The 19,402-nt window shown below is 60.9% G+C and overlaps 2 protein-coding genes across 6 annotated transcripts in view; both read left to right on the forward strand.

Annotated features, from left to right (window-relative positions):
- The window catches only part of SPACA6 (sperm acrosome associated 6), a 30,256-nt gene extending 26,123 nt beyond the window's left edge, over window positions 1–4,133 (forward strand). For 2 of the 4 annotated variants that reach the window (XM_030543439.1, XM_030543441.1), the window contains 8 exons: window positions 325–402; window positions 578–646; window positions 931–954; window positions 2,006–2,083; window positions 2,581–2,684; window positions 2,969–3,125; window positions 3,351–3,555; window positions 4,005–4,133. In XM_030543439.1, the coding sequence (XP_030399299.1) occupies window positions 336–402; window positions 578–646; window positions 931–954; window positions 2,006–2,083; window positions 2,581–2,684; window positions 2,969–3,125; window positions 3,351–3,555; window positions 4,005–4,038 (738 nt within the window). In that variant the 5' untranslated portion in view covers window positions 325–335 and the 3' untranslated portion in view covers window positions 4,039–4,133. Of the gene's footprint in view, window positions 1–246; window positions 403–577; window positions 647–930; window positions 955–2,005; window positions 2,084–2,580; window positions 2,685–2,968; window positions 3,126–3,350; window positions 3,556–4,004 lie in introns of those variants that run through there. The other 2 variants (XM_030543438.1, XM_030543442.1) reach the window with 2 other exon arrangements.
- A 96-nt stretch (window positions 4,134–4,229) lies between these two features.
- LOC115640533 (protein BTG3-like) lies at window positions 4,230–11,188 on the forward strand. Of its 2 annotated transcripts, none has more exons than XM_030543373.1 (5): window positions 4,230–4,241; window positions 8,334–8,514; window positions 8,835–8,972; window positions 9,350–9,566; window positions 10,566–11,188. In XM_030543373.1, exons 2-5 carry the CDS (start codon window positions 8,342–8,344, stop codon window positions 10,752–10,754), a joined length of 717 nt encoding a protein of 238 aa, XP_030399233.1. In that variant the 5' UTR covers window positions 4,230–4,241; window positions 8,334–8,341; the 3' UTR covers window positions 10,755–11,188. The 2 variants fall into 2 exon arrangements, with proteins under 2 accessions (XP_030399233.1, XP_030399232.1); XM_030543372.1 differs by lacking the exon at window positions 4,230–4,241 and adding an exon at window positions 5,279–5,333.
- The last annotated feature ends 8,214 nt before the right edge of the window (window positions 11,189–19,402 follow it).

The raw sequence follows: 19,402 nt of genomic DNA on the forward strand, positions 1-19,402 counted from the left end.
CTCCATCCCTCCCTTCTCCAGCTTAACTGCCCCCTGGCCCTGCATCCCTAGCTCCATCCTCCCTCCATCTTCAACCCCATCCATCCCTAGCTCCATCCTTCCCTTCCTTCAGCTTAACCACCCATTGGCCCTGCATCCCTAGCTCCATCATCCCTCTGTCTCCACCTCCAGCCAGCCATCCTTCCATCCTCTCCTCTGCCCATCTCTCCAACCATCCCTAGCTCCATCATCTCCTCCATCCATCCCTCCATCCATGCCCCCCCCCGGGGATGGACCCTGGAGCAGAACCCTGTCCCCTCACCAGTCCCCCCTCGCCCTTCCCAGGTGTGGCGGAGATGGAGAAGCTGAAGGACGTCTTCTCCAATGTCATCTTCTCTCTGGAGCAGAAGGGCATGGCCAAGGGTGCGTCAGAGCCAGGGTGGGGGCCCTGAGGAAGGAGGGGGGAGGGGAAGGATGCTGTGGGGGAGCAAGGGGAATGGCTGGGAAAAGGGGAGGGGAGGGATAGGGTGTTGGGGGCTGGAAAGGCAGGGAGAGAGTGTGGGCAGGGGGCCCAGTTCTGACCCCCTCTCCCTCCCAGTTCCCTACCAGGTGGCCATGCCAGAGGCTGTGGCGCGGATCCAGCCAGAGCTGGCTCAGCTGAAACCAGGTGAGAGGGGTGCTGGGACCCCCCCCATACGCACAGCTCCCCATGCACCCCCTGTACTGGAACAGGTGGGGGAAGGGGGCTGGGTCCCCATGGCCCACCCAGCCCTCGGCCTTTTGGGAGGCAGGGGCTGAGACCCGGCAACCCCCCCGGCAGCCATGCAGTCCCTGCCGGGAGGCTGGATCAGACCCGGCGCCCCCTAGAGGGCAGGTGGGAGTGGGTCTGCTGCTGCTGGGCGTAATGGCCTGATATGGCCTCCTCTTGCTCCTGTTTCTCTCCCTTCACAGCTCCTGCCTGCGTCCCGCCGTGCGGTGAGTCCTGACATCTGGCTGGGCACCCCCCACGCAGCCCTGCCGGTGCCCGTCACTCCTGACCTGCAGCCCCCTGCCAGCCCAGCCCTGGGCTCCCCCCAGCTCTGCCAGGGCCCCTCACTACCAACCCGCAGCCCCCTGCCAGCCCAGCCCTGGGCTCCCCCCAGCTCTGCCAGGGCCCCTCACTACCAACCCGCAGCCCCCTGCCAGCCCAGCCCTGGGCTCCCCCCAGCTCTGCCAGGGCCCCTCACTACCAACCCGCAGCCCCCTGCCAGCCCAGCCCTGGGCTCCCTCCAGCTCTGCCGGTGCCCCTCACTACCGACCTGCAGCCCTCTGCTAGCCCAGCCCTGGGCTCCCCCCAGCTCTGCCGGTGCCCGTCACTCCTGACCTGCAGCCCCCTGCCAGCCCAGCCCTGGGCTCCCTCCAGCTCTGCCGGTGCCCCTCACTACCGACCTACAGCCCCCTGCCAGCCCAGCCCTGGGCTCCCTCCAGCTCTGCCGGTGCCCCTCACTACCGACCCACAGCCCCCTGCCAGCCCAGCCCTGGGCTCCCCCCACCCCCAGCTCTGCCGGTGCCCCTCACTCCCTACCTGCAGCCCCCTGCTAGCCCAGCCCTGCCCCCCCAGCTCTGCCGGTGCCCCTCACTCCCGACCTGCAGCCCCCTCCCAGCCCATCCCTGGGCTCCCTCCTCTCCCAAGCTCCACCGTTGCCCCTCACTCCCAACCTACAACCCCCCGCAGCCCCGTCAGCCCAGCTCTGGGCTCCCCCCTCCCCCAAGCTGCACCAGTGCCCCTTGCTCCTGACCCGCAGCCCCCTGCTAGCCCAGCCCTTCCCCCCCAGCTCTGCCAGTGCCCCTCACTCCCGACTCGCAGCTCCTCTGCTAGCCCAGCCCTGGTCTCCCCCCAGCTCTGGCGGTGCCCCTCACTACTGACCCGCAGCCCCCTGCTAGCCCAGCCCTGCCCCCGCAACTCTGCCAGTGCCCCTCACTCCCGATCCGCAGCCCCCTGCTAGCCCAGCCCTGGGCTTCCCCGCCACTTTGCTGTTCTCTGCAGGGTACCAGAAAGACGCCCAGGTCTACAAATGCGCCTCGTGCAGCCGAGTGGAGTGTCAGCTCCCCCTGGACTGTCCAGGTACGTGCTACACCCCAAATCCCCCCACGGCACTAGAAGGTGCTGTGCTGCGGGGTTCCCTGGCCGTTCCAGATGATGAACCCAGGAGTCCTGGCCAAACTCAACCCAGGGGATTCTATTCAGCCTCCAGAAATCCCCCTTGTGCTTTCAGCTGAACGCAGGAATCCCTGGATAACCAGCCCTGCGCCCCACCCCAGAGGTGGCCTCATCTCAGTGCTAGGCGAGGGATTCCCTCCGGGGTGGGGTCCCTATCTAACCAGCCCTGCACCTCACCCCAGAGGTGGCCACATCTCAGTGCTGGGTGAGGGATTCTCTCTGGGGTGGGGTCCCTATCTAACCAGCCCTTGTGCCCTGCCCCAGAGGTGGCCTCATCTCAGTGCTGGGCGAGGGATTCCCTCCGGGGTGGGGTCCCTATATAACCGGCCCCTGTGTCCCGCCTCAGAGGTGGCCGCATCGCCATTCCCACCCACAGTCACCCCCGCTCTTTGCCCTGCCAGTGGAGGACATCTGGAAGAACGAGGGGGAGAGGACGGCTCTGACATGCAGGGTCCCGTTCCAGACCCCCCCTGACGTCCAGTACAGCTGGAAGTTTGTCAAGGACGTGAGTGTGTGTGTGTGAGGGGGAGGGTCTGTCTTGCATTGTGGGTGCCTCTTAGGGTAGCAGAAAGACATGGGGGGGGAGCACCTTGGTGGATGGGGGGTGAAAGGAAGTAATTTTACTGGGGGGGGGTCTGCTGCCCCAACTCCATGCCCCTTGCCCCCTATGCCCCCTAGTGGCAGCCTTTGAGTCTGCCCAGCCCCTCACTCTGCCCACGGTCCTGAGTTTGAATGTCCTGACGCCTGCCCCCCGATCACCCCTTCGATTCGCTCTCCCCTGCCCCCCAGCTCCGGACTCGAGATCTCTCCCTCTTCCGGGACCTGCACCCAGGTGCCAGCTCCTCCATCGTCCTCCGCCCCACGCGGGGCTCGCACCGCGGCACCTACGCCTGCCAGCTAGCCCAGGATGACGACGTGCTAGCCCGGAACTACTTCTACCTCAATGGTAAGGAGAAGAGTGATGTTGAGTGGTTAGAGCAGAGAGGCTGGGAGCCAGGACTCCTGGGTTCTCTCCCTGGCTCTCGGAGGGGAGTGGGGTTTAGTTGTTGGAGCAGTAGGGCTGGGAGCCAGGACTCCTGGGTTCTCTCCCTGGCTCTCGGAGGGGAGTGGGGTTTAGTGGTTGGAGCAGTGGGGCTGGGAGCCAGGACTCCTGGGTTCTGTCTCCCCGCAGTGACTGCCAGCAGCCAGGGGGCAGAGACAGAGCTGCAGGACATGTTCCGCGCCATCCTGCAGTCCCCAGTGGGGCGCAGGGCTGAGGGCCGACTTCCTGGGCTCTCGGAGTTGCTGGCTGAACCCGACTCGCTGCACAGGAGGAATGTGGTGCTGCTGATGGTGGGGCTGGCGCTGAGCGCCCTGCTGGGCACCCTGCTGCTGGGGTGAGCTTGCCAGGACCCTCTGGATCAGTGCCGTGGGCCCCTCCAGCCCAAGAACCTCCCCCCCACCTTCAATGCCCAGCCTGACCAATGGGCCCATCCAGCCTGGGACTCTGCCCCACCAGACCTGACTCATGGGCCTGCCCACCCAGACTGGTATCCAGTTGTAGGGAGTTCTGCAGGTCTCCACTTCCCAGTCCTCCAGCTACCAAGCCCTTCGTGGCCCCGAACTCCCCACCCTGCCCTGTCCCCAAGCCCCCCACTGCCCTTATGGGTCCCAGCTTGATCCAGCCCCCTCCATCCACGCACCGGGAGCAACACGTGGAGAGGGCAGTGGGGGGGGGGCTGGGGGGGCCTTCCAATGGCTTGTCCTCCCTCTGCTATGGCTCCCTTCTCGCTCGCTCTTTGCGCTCCTTCCCCACCCCCCATCTTCCCTCTCTCTCTCCCCACAGGGGCGTCTGTCGCTGGGCCATGGGCCAGCCCTGATGCACCCGGCCTGGGCCCTGGACTCGCCTCTGCTTCGGCGCCCCGGGACTGGCACCATCAATTCTCTATCAGAATAAACCCAACTTCCAGCCTGAGCCTGGAGTCTCTGTCTGGGCTGCAAAAGGGCTGGCCCCAATGCCCTGGGGGGGCACTGGGGGCCGCTGTGCTGCTGGGGGGCAGCTTGGGGGGGGTCTCCCCTGGCGGTCAGCGCTGGGCCCGATGCCCTGGGGAGGCACTTGGGGGCGCTGTGCTGCAGGGGGCAGGGTGGGGGTCTCCCCTGGCGGTCAGCGCTGGCCCCAATGCCCTGGGGGGTGCTGTGCTGCTGGGGGGCAGCTTGGGGGGGTCTCCCCTGGTGGTCAGAGCTGGGCCCGATGCCCTGGGGAGGCACTGGGGGGCGCTGTGCTGCAGGGGGCAGGGTGGGGGGTCTCCCCTGGCGGTCAGCGCTGGCCCCAATGCCCTGGGGGGGTACTGGGGGGTGCTGTGCTGCTGGGGGGCAGCTTGGGGGATCTCCCCTGGTGGTCAGAGCTGGGCCCGATGCCCTGGGGAGGCACTGGGTGGCGCTGTGCTGCAGGGGGCAGGGTGGGGGGTCTCCCCTGGCGGTCAGCGCTGGCCCCAGTGCCCTGGGGGGGCACTGGGGGGCGCTGTGCTGCTGGGGGGCAGCTTGGGTGGGTCTCCCCGGGAAATCAGCGCTGGGCCCGAGATCCTGGGGGGGGCACTGGGGGACGCTGTGCTGCTGGGGGGCAGCTTGGGGGGGTCTCCCCGGGAGATCAGCGCTGGGCCCGATGCCCTGGGGAGGCACTGGGGGACGCTGTGCTGCTGGGGGGCAGCTTGGGGGGGTCTCCCCGGGAGATCAGCGCTGGGCCCGATATCCTGGGGGGGGCACTGGGGGACGCTGTGCTGCTGGGGGGCAGCTTGGGGGGGGGTCTCCCCGGGAAATCAGCGCTGGCCATTTCTGTGATTCTGTAAATAGCGGGTGCTGGGGCAGGGCCCTGGGTGAAGGGGGATCCCCCTGGATCGGGGGAAGTTTGGGGAGTCTCTCGACCCCCCAGCGCCCCGTCACGTCCCCCTCCGCCCCTCTGGACTCGCTGCGGCCCGGCGGTGCCCCCGCTGGGGGCGTGCGGGAGGGAGGGGAGGGGGGAGGGGAGGGGGGAGGGCCGGGAAGTTCCCACGGGCGCAGGATTTCCATATATGGGCAGTGACGCAGGGCGAGGCGGGGAATCCCCCTCCCCCTCCCGGCCGAGCCAGGCCCGGCGCAAACAGAACCGCGTGGCCAGGCGGCGAGAGCGCAGCGCACGGTGCGGCCGGGACCGGGGCGGTCGCGGGGGGCTGGGGGGGGCGCCGGAGAAGGGGGAGGGGGATCGCGAGTGGGGGCCGGAAAAGGGGGTCGGGGCAGAGCCCCTGTCTGTGTCTGGGGGGTCACTGGGTTTGGGGGAGCCCCACGCGAGGGCCCGGCAGTTTGGGGGGCCGGGCTCAGCTGGGGGTGGGGTCTGATCAGCCCCTTCGCTCCGGCCGGGGGATCCGCTGTTGGGTCTGGGGCCGAAAGCCCAGCAACACCCCACTCCCGGGAGTGGGGGGGCTGAGAGATGGGGTCCCCCCGGGGCTGAGAGATGGGGTCCCCCCGGGGCTGAGAGATGGGGTCCCCCCGGGGCTGAGAGATGAGGGTCCCCCCGACATCTTTTTATTTCACTTTCTTTTTCCTTTTGTGTCTCCCCCGCTCCGGAGTCTGCAACTTCCTCATGGGGTGGCGGAAGCGAGCCCCCCGCCCCCCCCCACGGATGGGGAGGGGGCTTGCGGTGCCAGGGAGCACAGGAGGGGGTGGGGGGTTACGAGGGGCTGGGGGGAGGAGGGGCTGTGCGGTGGGGGAAGGGTTTTGGGGTGCAGGGAAGGTGGGGGAAGAGGAAGGGGTGCGGGGACTAGTTATGGGGTGGTGGAGGGAGGGGTTATGGGGTGCCGGAGGGGGGAGGAGAGGGAGGGACGGGAATAATGGGATTTCCCGGACGCCAGGAAATGTTTCCAAACATCCTGGTGTGAGGAAAGAAGCCGTGACGTGGGGAGCAGGGAGGAGACCCCTGCCGGGGGGGGGGGCGGGGATGAGATTGGGGTAGGTGAGCCATAGGACTCAGGCGTCCGGGCCCGTATCTCCCCCCTCCCCGGTGACCCTGACATTGAGCTGGGCCATGTGGCGAGGGGGCTCGAGATCAAAAGTGGGGGGAGGAGCCGGGGGGGGGAGATGGAGGAATGTGACCCCCCCTTCCCCCCCAGCTGTTGTTTGGGGGACAGCAACAACCCCTCCTCCACCATGGTCACCCACATTGGAGACCAGCTTGGGATTCCCCCCACCCCGGGGGAGCCCTGGGGGTGGAGTGTCTGGGATTTGGGGGGGACAGGAGGGGGATTCCCCAGGGCTTGGTCCAGGTTTCCCCTCCCTGAGAAGTTTTCTCGACAGTCCCATAAATGAGAGCTGGAGCTGGGTGTGTCAGGTTGGGGGGTGGGGGAGATTGTGGGGGGTGGCTCTGGGTACCTCTGTGAGACCATGTGGCTGTGTAGCTGTATCATTGTGGCTGTGTGTCATTGTGTATCTGAATGGATGTATCCTTGTGGCTGTGTGTGATTGTGTATCTCTGTGGCTGTATCCTTGTGACTGTGTGTGTCTCTGTGCGCGACTGTGTATCTGTATGGCTGTATCCTTGTGGTTGTGTGTGTGTGTGAGTCTGGATGTGACTGTTTATTTGTATGGCTGTATCTTTGTGACTGTGTGTCCCTGAGTGTGACTGTATCTGCATGACTGCATCTTTGTGGTTGTGTGTGGGGATGTGTCTGGGTGCAATTGTGTATCTGTCTGGCTGTTCTGTGATGATATTTGTGCGTCTGGGTGCGGTTGTGAGTGTGTATCTGCAGTTGTGCGTCTGCATTTCTGAGTGCCTATATCTTTGTGATGGTATGTCTCTGGGTGACGGTGTGTATCGATAAGCCTTGGTGTGTAGTGTGGTGTTGGGACCGGCACTACATTTCCCTTTCTCCCTTGGAGAGAAATGATTGCCAGTTAACTCCAGCTAATTAACACTTCTCTGGCCTGGTCAGAGCCACACACACAAACAGGGTTGGCTTCCCCAACTGTCTCTGTGGCCTTGTCTCTACGCAATCGGGCCCTGTTGAAGCCCGGCCGCCGGGCATCCCATTAATCGAGATGGTGCTCAAGGCGGCCGGGCAGGTCCTGTTTAGCAGAACTACATCTGGCCATGGGTCGGCCCCGCTGGGTTAGCCGTGGCCAGCAGAGGCTGGAGGCCGCCAACCCCGTGTCCATACCTGGCCAGGGGTGTCTCGTTGTCTGTCTCCACACCTGTGTCTCTGGGAGCCTGTTTCTCCAGGGGTGTCTTTCCCTCTTTCTGTCTCTATGTTGGGAGCTGCCTGACTGTGTCTGTGTCATGTGTGTGTCTGGGGGGGGGGGTCTGTGTGTGTGTATGTTGGGGACTGCCCAACTGTGTTTGTCTCTGTGTTTCTTGGTGGGAGTCTTGACATTTTCCTTGACACTTCATGTGTGTCTTTGTGCACCTCTGTGTGTGTATTTCTCTGCAGGTCTCTTTCTGTGCGTGTGCGTGCGTGCGTGTGTGTTGGGGACTGTCTGTCTGTTTCTCGGGGGGTGTCTCTTACCCTGACTCTGCCCTCTCTGCCTGGATCTCTGTCTGACGGGTGTGTGGGGAGGCAAGTGTCTCTCCCCTGCCTGTTGCCCCTGGATTTCCGGAGCAGGCGGCTGTGTTGTAACCACCTTGCGACACCTCTGGGCAGGCTGAGGGTGGGGAGACCAGCGGGGGCAGGTTGTGCCAGGAAACGGGCCAAGGGAGGGGAGAGATGATACCGGCGTGATGGGCCCATGGGGGAGGATCTGATGGGGGGCAGGATGCCAGGGTGATGGGCCCATGGGGGAGCATCTGATGGGGGGCAGGATGCCAGGGTGATGGGCCCATGGGGGAGGATCTGATGGGGGGCAGGATGCCAGGCAGGCCGTGGGTCTGAGCCCAGCTGAGCAGACGATTGCTGATGTAACAGGGCTGCAATCCTGCCGTTGTTTCCTGACTCGTGGTGATGTTACCGGCTTGCGTCAGCCCCACAAGCCCCCTCCCTCCTGCTTGGCCACCAAGGGGGACCCCAGGCCCTTGGAGCGGCTTTAACCCCTCGCTGCCCAGAGCTCCCCTGGGATCCAGCCCCTCAACCTCCCTGAGCCCCTTACCCAGCCCCCCTTGTTCTGCCTGGCTTTGACCCCCGCAGCAGCTCACCGGCGTCCTGTCCTCCCACAGGACAAGCCATGAGAGAGGAGGTGGAGACGGGCGCCCAGTTCCTGTCGCGCCTGGTGAACCGGCACGGCCGGCTGGATGAGGGGCGCATAGAGCAGTTCGGGGAGCGCCTGGCCACCATCCTTCAGGAGAGGTACAGCCGGCATTGGTACCCCGAGAACCCCGCCAAGGGGCAGGCCTACAGGTACGGGGCGCGGAGCGGGGAGGCTCAGGGAGTGGGCTGGCCGCCCGTGCAGCAGTTTGGCTTAGCCGGCTGCACTGCAGGGGGCCGTGGGTGGAGCACGTTGCAGGGCGGGGGCAGCCGGGGGCTGCGTCGTGGGGCCGGTTGCCAGGAGGGTCGGTAACTCTTTGCCCCGGGTGCAGGGCAGGAGGCCGTCATGGGGGCCGCAGCCGGGGGTCGCTGCTTGGGTGGGAGGGGGGAGCTCTTTTGCAGGGCGCTTGGTGGGGCGGTCACCTGCGGGGGTCCCTGGCGCTCTGACCCCCCCCCGCTCTCTCCCACTCCAGGTGCATCCGCATCAACCGGCGGCAGTGGGTGGACGAGTCGCTGCTCCGGGCCTGCGCGGGCTGCGGGCTGGAGTACTCACAGCTGGCGCTGCCGGGGGAACTCTCGCTCTGGATCGACCCGGGGGAGGTCTGCTGCAGGTGAGCTTCCCCCCTGGCTGGGGTTAGCCCCTTCCCCAGCTCCGGGCGCCCCTGCTGCCTCCCATCGGCCAGGGGACAAAAGCCCTACTACTGCTGCAGCACCTGGAGAATCACCCAATGGCGCAGCCAGCTGCGCCAGGACTCCTGGGTTCTCTCCTCCCCGGGGACCCCCTTCGTGCATGTGGGGCTCACAGTGCTCCCACCAGGCACTGAACCCTGCCCCATACTCCTCTAGGGGGACCAGGATCTGCTCCAGCCCCAGGGTGGGGGCTGGCTGGCTCAGGGGGGGATGGGGCCCGGGGCCCGTTGTGGGCTAATGGGGTTCTGGTCCCAATTTCTAAAGCATCTTCTCCCCCCCACACCCTGCCCCCCCCAAGACTTGGGGAGAACAGCCAGTACTTCACGGTGAGCCCCTCGGAAGGGGGCAGTGGCAAGGGGACCCCAGAGCCCGAGACGTCGGACTATCACTCAGAGTCACCATCGGAGAGCTCCTCGGAGGACGAGGGATCAGCCCGGCCCTCCCCGGCACCGGCCCCGGCCCCGGCCCCGGCCCCGGCCCCGAGCAGACCCGCCCTGCCAGAGCCCAGCAAACAGGTGATGTGTGAATTGGGGGGCTGGGTCCCCATGGCCCGTTTGGTGCCTGAGGAGGGGAGGGGATCCCTGTCCCTGCTGGGAATGGGGCTGAGACCCAGCAAACAACACACGCACAGGGCTGCTGAAGGGCTGAGTCAGAAGAGCCTGGAGCCTGTCCCCCCACAAGCCAGCCAGTCCACCCCTTGGGGCTGGAGCGGAGCTGGTGCCCCCTAGAGAAAGGCCCCATATCCCATCTCTCCGATGGGGACAGGTCACAGCAGATGTTCCAGAGGTGGCTGCATCTCAGCACCACGCGAGAGGTTCCTTCAAAAACAGCCCCTGTGCCCCACCCCAGAGGTGGCTGCATCTCAGCACCAGGCAAGGGGTTCCTGCAAAACCAGCCCCTGCGCCCCACCCCAGAGGTGGCTGCATCTCAGCACCAGGCGAGAGGTTCCTTCAAAAACAGCCCCTGTGCCCCACCCCAGAGGTGGCTGCATCTCAGCACCAGGCAAGGGGTTCCTGCAAAACCAGCCCCTGCGCCCCACCCCAGAGGTGGCTGCATCTCAGCACCAGGCGAGAGGTTCCTTCAAAAACAGCCCCTGTGCCCCACCCCAGAGGTGGCTGCATCTCAGCACCAGGCAAGGGGTTCCTGCAAAACCAGCCCCTGCGCCCCACCCCAGAGGTGGCTGCATCTCAGCACCAGGCGAGAGGTTCCTTCAAAAACAGCCCCTACGCCCCACCCCAGAGGTGGCTGCATCTCAGCACCAGGCGAGAGGTTCCTTCAAAAACAGCCCCTACGCCCCACCCCAGAGGTGGCTGCATCTCAGCACCAGGCGAGAGGTTCCTTCAAAAACAGCCCCTACGCCCCACCCCAGAGGTGGCTGCATCTCAGTGGCGGGCAAGGGGTCCCTGCATAAACAGTCCCCATGCCCCACCCCAGAGGCAGCCACATCTCAGCGCCAGGCAAGGGGTCTCTGGTTATTTCAGACTCCTGCTAAGGTCTCTTTTCTCTCCCCGCAGGCCGCCGAGTTGTTCTACGTCCCGGCCCCCATGTGGGTCCCCTGCACCACTCAGCGCCTGGTCAGCTACATCCCCACCTACCAGCCCCTCACCTTCTACTACGTCAGCGTCGGAGCAAAGCCCTCGCCGGCGAAGAGATCCAACCCCGACCGGCTGCGGCGCCTCACCCACCGGGCTGCAAGGGCTTAGGGGCGGGGCAGGGAGAGGGGAGAGCCCCCAGCCCCTCTCCCTCCTGCCCCCACATCCCTTCCCCCCCAGTGATCTCCACCAGGCTCCCAGGCTGAGACTGGGTGGAACTCACCACAGCAGTACCAACAGCACTACCCGGTGGCCATGCAGCGAGCCAGGCTGGAAACAGCTGAAAGTTGGGGATGTCCTGCCCCCATCCCCCTGCCCAGCTGGTGCCTTAAGGGTTAACAGCCCCTCTTCTTGTGCAGGGAGTGCGGCCCCATGGCCGTGGGGCTGAGCCAGTTGAGACTCAGTACCCTACAGGCCCGTCTGCACAGGCAAAGCGCACGGGTAAACTTGCTGTGGAAGGGAAGACGGGCCTGGAAGCCAGGACACCTGGGTTCTCTCCCCACCTCTGGAAGGGGAGTGGGGTTTAGTGGTTAGAGCAGAGGGGGCTGGGGGCCCGGACTCCTGGGTTCCATTGTCAGCTCTTCTGACCAGCTTCTGGAAAAAAAAAACAAACACACACACACACACACACACACACACACACACACACACACACACACACACACATAAAACCATCAAGTATGTGCCTCAGTTTCCCCATCTGTAAAACTGGGATCATAACACTCACCTACCTCAGACTGGTGCTGCGGTGCAAACAAACACGGGCACTTTATAAAGGCTTTTTCCATGCTGCTTTGCCAGGCAGGGGAAAGGATTATTCTAATGATTTTAATATATATGCTGTAAATAGTGAGCCTCTGATATTTAATTTATGGAAGCAGAGAGAGCTGTTTAGCAGGGAGGTGCGTGGGGAGGGTGTTTAATGCCAAATCTATTTATAGAGGGTTTTTTGCAAAAAAAAAAATCAAAATCAAATCCTTTTTCTATAAAAATTCACAAGTGCCTATTAAAGAGACCTCTGTGGTGACGCAGGAAATTGTGTGTGTCGGCAGTGGTGCGGAGCCTCCCTTTCACTGGGGGAGTGGGCAGGGCTGGGGTTTGAGCGGCTGGGGGATTATTTCTGTTACGGCAGCAGCCAGCGGCCCCGGGCATGGCATGGCCCCCGAGTGTGCTAGTCGCAGTGAATTGTTACTGCTATTGGGTATATTGTGGCTGGAGAAGGAGGGCTGGGAGCCAGCTCTGCTGGGTTCTCTCCCCAGTTCTGGGAAGGGAGTGGGGTCTAGTGGTTAGAGCAGAGGCGGGGGGGGTGGGATTCCTGGGTTTTATTTCAGGGTCTGTTCTGGGACCTTGAGCAGGTAATTTCCCCCTGTTCTCAGGACACCCACCAAGACCACCTGCCTCTAAAATGTCCCAAAGAAAGAAAAAAATTGTCGGAAATGTGAACAGGTGAGATTGGGGCCAGAGCAGCGGCACCTCTAGGTGCAGCCACTGGAGGGAGCCAGTGGGCTACATATGACTTGCCAGGGGCGAGCCTGGATGCAATTCCCGGCTCCTCCAAGGACAGTGCCTTCCTTTGGCCTGCTAGGGACACCAGAGCATGGGCTGCACCCCTGCCCATCCTGGCTCACGGCCATGGGGGGACCTGTCCTCCAGGAACTTACCTGGGGCATTTTTCAACCCAGTGATACCTTTGGCCTTCAAATATCCCCTGGCAAAGAGTTCCCCAGACTGACTGTGCGCTGTGTTAAGAAATACTGCCTTTTCTTTGTTTTAAACCTGCTGCCCAGTCATTTAATTGGGGGAGCCCTGGTTCTTGGGTTGTGAGAAGGAATAAATAACACGTCCTTATCTACTTTCTCCACACTCGTCAGGATTTTGTAGACGTCTATCATATCCCCCCTTAGTCGCCTCTTTTCCAAGCTGAAAAGACTCAACCATATTAATCTCTCCTCATACGGAAGCCATTCCATCCCCCTAATCATTTTTCTGGCCCTTTTCTGAACCTTTTCCAATTCCAATAGATCTTTTTTGAGCTGGGGTGGCCACCTCTGCACGCAGCATTCAAGATGTTGGCGTCCCATGGATTTATATCAAGGCAACGGGATATTGTCTGTCTTCTTCTCCCTCCCTTTCTTAATGATTCCCAATGTTCTGGTCGTTTTTTTGATGGCCGCTGCACACTGAGTGGATGTTTTCAGAGAATCATCCACAAAGATGCCAAGATCTTTCTTGAGTAATAACAGCTAATTTAGACCCCATCATTTTACGTGTGTAGTTGGGATGATGTTTTCCAATGTGCATCACTTTGTATTTATCGACACTGAATTTTATCTGCCATGCAGTTGCCCAGTCACCCCGTTTTGTGAGATCCGTTTGTAACTCCTCACAGACGGCTTTGGACTTCACTAGTTTGACTAATTTTGTATCATCTGCGAACTTCGCCATCTCTCTGTCTGGCACCTTTTCCAGTTCATTTATGAATATTTTGAATAGGACGGTGCCCAGTACAGACCCCTGGGGGACACCACTATTTACCTCTCTCCATTCTTACAACTGACCATTAATTTCTGCCCTTTGTTTCCTGTCTTTTACCAATTACTGACCCATGAGAGGACCTTCCCTCTTATCCACGACAGCTTCCTTTGCTTAAGAGCCTTTGGGGAGGGACCTTGTCAAAGTCTTTCTGAAAATCTAAGTGCACTATATCCACTGGATCCCCCTTGTCCACATAGAGTCAGAGAATTGGGAGGGACCTCGCGAGATCTCCAGTCCAGTCCCCTGCACTCCAGGCAGGACCCAGTGTTATCTAAACCATCCTTGACAGGTGTTTGTCCAACTTGCTCTTCAAAATCCCCCATGATGGAGATTCCACAGCCTCCCTGGGCAATTTATTCCAGTGCTTAACCACCCTGCCAGTTAGGACATTTTTTCCTAATGTCCAACCTAAACCGCCCTTGCTGCAATTTAAGCCCTTTGCTTCTTGTCCTGTCCTCAGAGGTGAAGAAGAACAATTTTTCTCCCTCCTTCTTGTAACTACCTTTTATGTACTTGAAGCCAGTTATCAAGTCCCCTCTCCGTCTTCTCTTCTCCAGACTAAACAAACCCCACTTTTTCAATCTTCCCTCTTAGGTCATGTTTTCTGACCTTTAATCATTTTTATTGCTCTTCTCTGGACTTTCTCCAATTTGTCCCCATCTTTCCTGCAATGTGGCACCCAGAACTGGACACAATACTCCAGCTGAGGCCTATTCAGTGCAGAGTAGAGCGGAAGAATCACTTCTCGTGTCTTGCTTACAACACTCCTGCTGATACAGCCCACAATGATGTTTGCTTTTTTTTGCAGCAGTGTTACACTGTTGACTCATCTTTAGCTTGTGATCCACTCTGACCCCCAGATGCCTTTCCGCAGTGCTCCTTCCTAGGCAGCCGTTTCCCATTCTGTGTGTGCAACTGATGGTTCCTTCCTGAGTGGAGCACTTTGCATTTGTCCTTATTGAATTTCATCCTATTTACTTCAGACCATTTCTCCAGTTTGTCCAGATCATTTTGAATTTTAATGCTATCCTCCAAAACACTTGCAACCCCTCCCAGCTTGGTATCGTCCGCAAACTTTATAAGTGTCCTCTCTATGCCATGATCTAAATCATTGATGAAGATATTGAACAGAACACGCTTGTTGACCCTCTCAAAGAATTCTAATAGATGGGTGAGGCATGATTTCCCTTTACAAAAACCATGCTGGCTATTCCCCAACAAACTATGTTTATCTCTGTGTCTGATAATTCTGTTCTTTACTATAGTTTCAACCAGTTTGCCTGGTATTGAAGTTAGGCTTCCTGGCCTGTAATTGCCGGGATCACCTCTGGGTTTCTGGTGGAAAGGAGGGAATTCATCACTGATGGTGGGGTGGGGTTTGGGGGTCAAGTGGGGATGGAGGAAGCCAGCGGGATGTGAATGTCCCAGGGGCCCCATGACCAGCTGGGGACTCATGTTAATAATTATTAACACCCAAACCAAGCAGCCTTGAGAATTGTTTAAGGTGGGAAGGGGGAATTTTCGGTGCTTGGATCAGAGCAAGGGGGAGACTCGGAGCAGGAATTTGCTGTCCTGGGAGAGAAGGAGAGAGATTCCGTCTCTCTACAGCAGGTGCGATCTCTGAGATCCCTCACTAAGTGTGTTAAGAAGTGAGACGATACCGTCCCCGGGGTCTGTGCCAGCGCCTGCCCTGCCAAGGAGAAATGACTCATTCTCTGCATTACAGAAGCATCTACCAGTCACAACTGAGATCTGGGCCCCGTTGTGCAGTCCTGGCCCCAGCTGAGATCAGGCTGCGTCACAGGGGATGCTGCATGGACAGAGACTGCCCCTTCAGTGAAAAGCTCCCCCATGGCTCAGGCACATCTCCTGCCCCATAAGTACCTAGCCCAGGGGCTGCGGCTGTTAACACCCAGCCCCTGACTTGGCAGCCAGGAATTTGTTTACAGGGCTTGTCCGGATGTAGCCGGATCCAGGTCCCGCAGCCCAGCGACCCCCGGCCCCCATTAATCACTGCAAACAGGCCAGCCGACCAGGGGCAAACCAAACGCTGCAGCAGGCAGCTAAATGCAGGGCAGCCGGGGCTGCAGTGACCCAAACCCGGATTGGGAAGAAGGGGCCAAGGCCAATGAGGGGTGCTGGGGTCGTGGGGGCTGGGCCCCACCCGCTTTTTAACACAAGAAACCTGCTCAGCTGGGCTGACTCCTGCCTGCCTCTCATGGACAGGGTCCGCGTGTGGCTGGGCTTCGCAGGCGAGTCCCAGCGTTTAAACCCGTGGCTCAGCCGAGCCCCCCACCCCCCTCGTCCCAGCAGATTCTGGTGCCCCTCAGTTCTCCGGGCCGCCCAGCAGCTCACTCCACAGCGCCCCTGGAGGGGGGGGGGGCTTTTCCTGGGTACTCCCAACAGCGCAGGAACTGGTGGGGGGGAGAAGCCCTGGTCCCCCTATTCTTTAGCAAGCAAAAAAAGATGAGTTTGCCCCCCCCACTGGTGCCCCATAGTGGGGGCAGGACAGAATGAGGGCCATGGCTTCAGCAGATGGTACTGAGCATGCTCAGTATAAATTAAGCTGCAAATCTGAGGGGGCACATGACCCCCCCCGCCACACGTCACCTCTCGCCCCCCACACACACTTCTACAAAGGCTCCAGTGCCACTGATGCCAATATTGAACCGGGAGGACCGGGTGAGGCTGGCAGACTGGGCGCCAGCTCGGGCCAGACGGGTCACTTGTGGCTAGTACAGAGCAGAGCGGTTCTTTAAGGCTTGAGTATCTTTGGGGTTTAAACTGCAGGAATGTACTGGGCAGTTACTCGCCGTGTTCTCACGTCTCTGCGCCCCGTTCTAACGCGGTGCCAAGCGGTGCCAGGGTGTGTGCCCAGCCCGGGGAACGAACGACCCATCCGACGGGCAAGGTGCCGTGTGGGACGCAGAGGAAGGCTCATTTCAAAGCAAGTGGGAGTCTTTGCGTGTGACAACCGAGGTCAAAGATTTGAAACGCCTCCTCGCTCTCCAGCCTCAAAGGAAGAGCCCCCGGGACTGGGGACCCTGGCGGCTTGTTCTCCGGGAGTGAGAGCTGTCGGTTTGGGTTTAGGGAAAGATCCTGCATCTCTGGCCTGTTTGGCATCTAATGGGGCAGAACAGCTGGACAAGAAAAGGGAGATTCTCCGAGTTAGTCTGGGCCACCCTGAGCCACGTGTGGGATCCCGGCAGGTTGCTGCATCTCTGCCCCCATTGGGAATTACAGCCTGTGACTCACCTGGGCAGGTATTGTACCTGCTTTAACCTCTCCATCACCCTCGTTTCCTTTTCCGAGCTAATAAACCTTCAGGCGGTGAAGTGGGGTGGTCACCCTGCTCACTCCCTGGGAGAGGGCTGGGGCAGGGGAAAAGCTGGGCTGACTGGGGGGAAGCAGCCACAGGTGGGGCCACGCCCCAATCAGACCACAGCTGGCCCTGGAAGAGGGTTGAGGGCCAGAGACAGAGACTCTCTAGCTTCTGAGGGAGAAGGTCCTGGCTGTCTGGGAGCCGAGCAGGATCCCTGGGGTGGAGCAGGGCTGGGGAAGGGCAGAAGGAGCTGGGAGCTCTCGCCTAGCAAAGCCCCAGGCTGCAGATCGAGTTAAGGGTCCACAAAGAGCACTGGGGCTGCAGAGGGGCAGCCCAGGGAGAAGCAGAGGCAGCTGGTCCAACCCCCCCTGCCGATGTGGTTTACAGAAGGCAGTCGGCCCCGGGGAGCGGGGGCTAGATGGTGACTGGCAGTAGCCACTGAAGCAAGGTGGGGATAGGAGGTTGGGGGTCCCCTGGGAGGGGAGACCCAGACAGAGGGTGGGCAGAACCCCTGGGCAAAGGGCACCTGTGTCTGGGAAGGACGTGGGGCCAGCGGCAGGCGAGACATCAGCCAGCAGAGGGCGCTGCGGAGCGGAAAAGGGCTAACTCCCTGGACGACCAGCAGGAGGCGCCGCACCGGTGAGTCATCGCCCTTCCATAGGCGGTTTGCTATAGAATTAGCACCTATAGAATTAGGTGTCCTCGGATCCAGAGTCCCAGCTGATCTGGGGTGAGTGACGGGACTCTGGGGACTGCGGGCTGATTTCTGGTGAAAGTGACCAGTGATCACAAAGCTCCGTTTGTCTGGGTGGCCAGACAGACGGGAGAGTCTCGGGCGCTGGCTGTGGCTCCATGGTCTAGTGATCCAGGAGTTCACGTTTGTTACTGGGTTGGTAAAATCGAATTCTAGCCCCCAGCACCGGCTTGAGGGGCTGCCCTGAGGGTGACACTCATGAGGCTGAGCCACTCCAGAGCGTGGGACAAACACCATCAGAAACCACTTCCAAAGGGGGCATTGGACCTGCCGTCATGTAGGGTCTTTAAACCCAGCCTGGGCGACCCTGCCTAGCTCCCCCATCAGCTATGGGCTGGGTCAGGAGGTTCCTTGGGCATGGGGCTCTGACCTGTGTTAGCAGGTGGCTGGGGGGACTCATGGCTGCTCTGTGCCATTTCTTTGTTCTGGAGACAATCACAGACCCGGGTGAAGCTGGTGGCTGTGCCGATGAGACACCCAGGGGCCACGTAGCTCCCATTTCCTCCCTTCCCGGTGTCAGCGGGATTCTGCCCCCAGAGGCCTGGCCCGGCCCCGACGACGTGGAAAGGTTCAGAGACAACATTGTCACGTGGCACCCACACGGCACAAGGCCGGCGGGTCGAGTTTCTCTTCTCTCCGCCACCAACCCCAGCTGTTCTCGACATGCGTCCGGCTCCTTTCAGACCCTCATTATGTTCCTGTCCAACCCACTGCCCAGCTCCCCTGGACTCTGCGTCCGCTGGGAGTCACACGTCTGTTTGGAGAGTCACACTCCCAACCGCAGAAGGATTTCCAGTCGGCTTCCCTAGCCCCGGGGTCTGGCCAGAATGGCCTCCCTGGGTGTCCAGCAGGCTGCGGGTTGGGAGTGAGGGGCACCAGCAGAGCTGGGAGTGAGGGGAGCCCTGGCTGGGCTGGCAGGTGGCTGCGGGTTGGGAGTGAGGGGCACCAGCAGAGCTGGGAGTGAGGGGAGCCCTGGTTGGGCTGGCAGGGGGCTGCGGGTCAGGAGTGAGGGACACGAGCAGAGCTGGGAGTGGGGGCAGCCTAGGGCTGGGCTGGCAGGGAGCTGTGGGTCAGGATTGAGGGCCATCACCAGAGCTGCCCCCCCACAGCTGCCCCCAGCCCCATTCCCAGAAGCCTTTGGGAAACAGAGTCGTGACATGGGTTTTCTGGAATCTGCTTATTTGGGGCCCTTCTCAGTGACCCCCCCAGCTACATCCCCTCAGTTCCTGGAATCCACCACCCCCACATCCCCGGATGGATCAGGGAGCTCACACAGGGGGTCAGGAACTGTGGACACCTGGCTCCCTTCCCCAGCTCAGCCTCCCACTGGCAAGTCAGGGCCACTCACTTTGCCTCAGTTTCCCTCTTTGTAAAATAGGGATAATGATCCTGTTAGATTGTGAGCGCTCGAGGCAGGGCCTGTCTCTGACTGTGGCTGGGCAGTGCCCAGCGCGACAGGACCTCAAGCTCAGCTGCGACCTGTTGACACCCCTGTAATGCACTGAATTATTCATTTCTCCTTGGCAGGGATGGGAACTTTAAGACTCCAGGGACGGTTCGGGCTCATTTAGTTACAGACACAGTGAGGGAGCTTGGAGATTTCACCTCCAAACAGAGAACGTGGGAAACAAACCAGGGAGAGAGACAGACACAGAGCAGGGCTCATCTCCTCCAGCAGGGGGCAACGCGCGCGCACACACACACACACACACACACACACACACACACACACACACACACAGACACACACACACACACACACACACACACACACACACACACAGACACACACACACAGACACACACACACACACACAGACACACACACACACACACACACACACACACACACACACACACACTTGAACTTGCAGCCCAGATGTTCAACCTTCAGGGCAACACAGGACCCCTCACCTCAGCCCGCGTTTGCAGCATCCAGCCCATAGCTGGTCCCTGAGGTAGCGGCGATGGCTCGGGAACACCCAGCCTTCATGTAAAGGCACCTCCGTGTCCCTGGGTAACTTGTGCTAAGGGTCAATTTCCCCCCGCCCCCGTTAACAAGCTGCACCTTCATTCCAGGCTGAATTTGTCTCATTTCGGCTTCCAGCTGCCTGGTCCCGTTCTGCCTCGGGCTGCTGGATTCATCGC

Source organism: Gopherus evgoodei, unplaced genomic scaffold (assembly GCF_007399415.2).
Source record: "Gopherus evgoodei ecotype Sinaloan lineage unplaced genomic scaffold, rGopEvg1_v1.p scaffold_31_arrow_ctg1, whole genome shotgun sequence".
Taxonomy (NCBI): Eukaryota; Metazoa; Chordata; order Testudines; family Testudinidae; genus Gopherus; species Gopherus evgoodei.

Coding starts and splice junctions, on each gene's coding strand:
- LOC115640533 (XM_030543373.1), top strand. CDS start 8,342: ATGAGAGAGGAGGTGGAGACGGGCGCCCAGTTCCTGTCGCGCCTGGTG. Junction 8,973..9,349: donor CCGGGGGAGGTCTGCTGCAG/GTGAGCTTCCCC, acceptor GCCCCCCCCAAG/ACTTGGGGAGAACAGCCAGT. Junction 9,567..10,565: donor TGCCAGAGCCCAGCAAACAG/GTGATGTGTGAA, acceptor CTCTCCCCGCAG/GCCGCCGAGTTGTTCTACGT.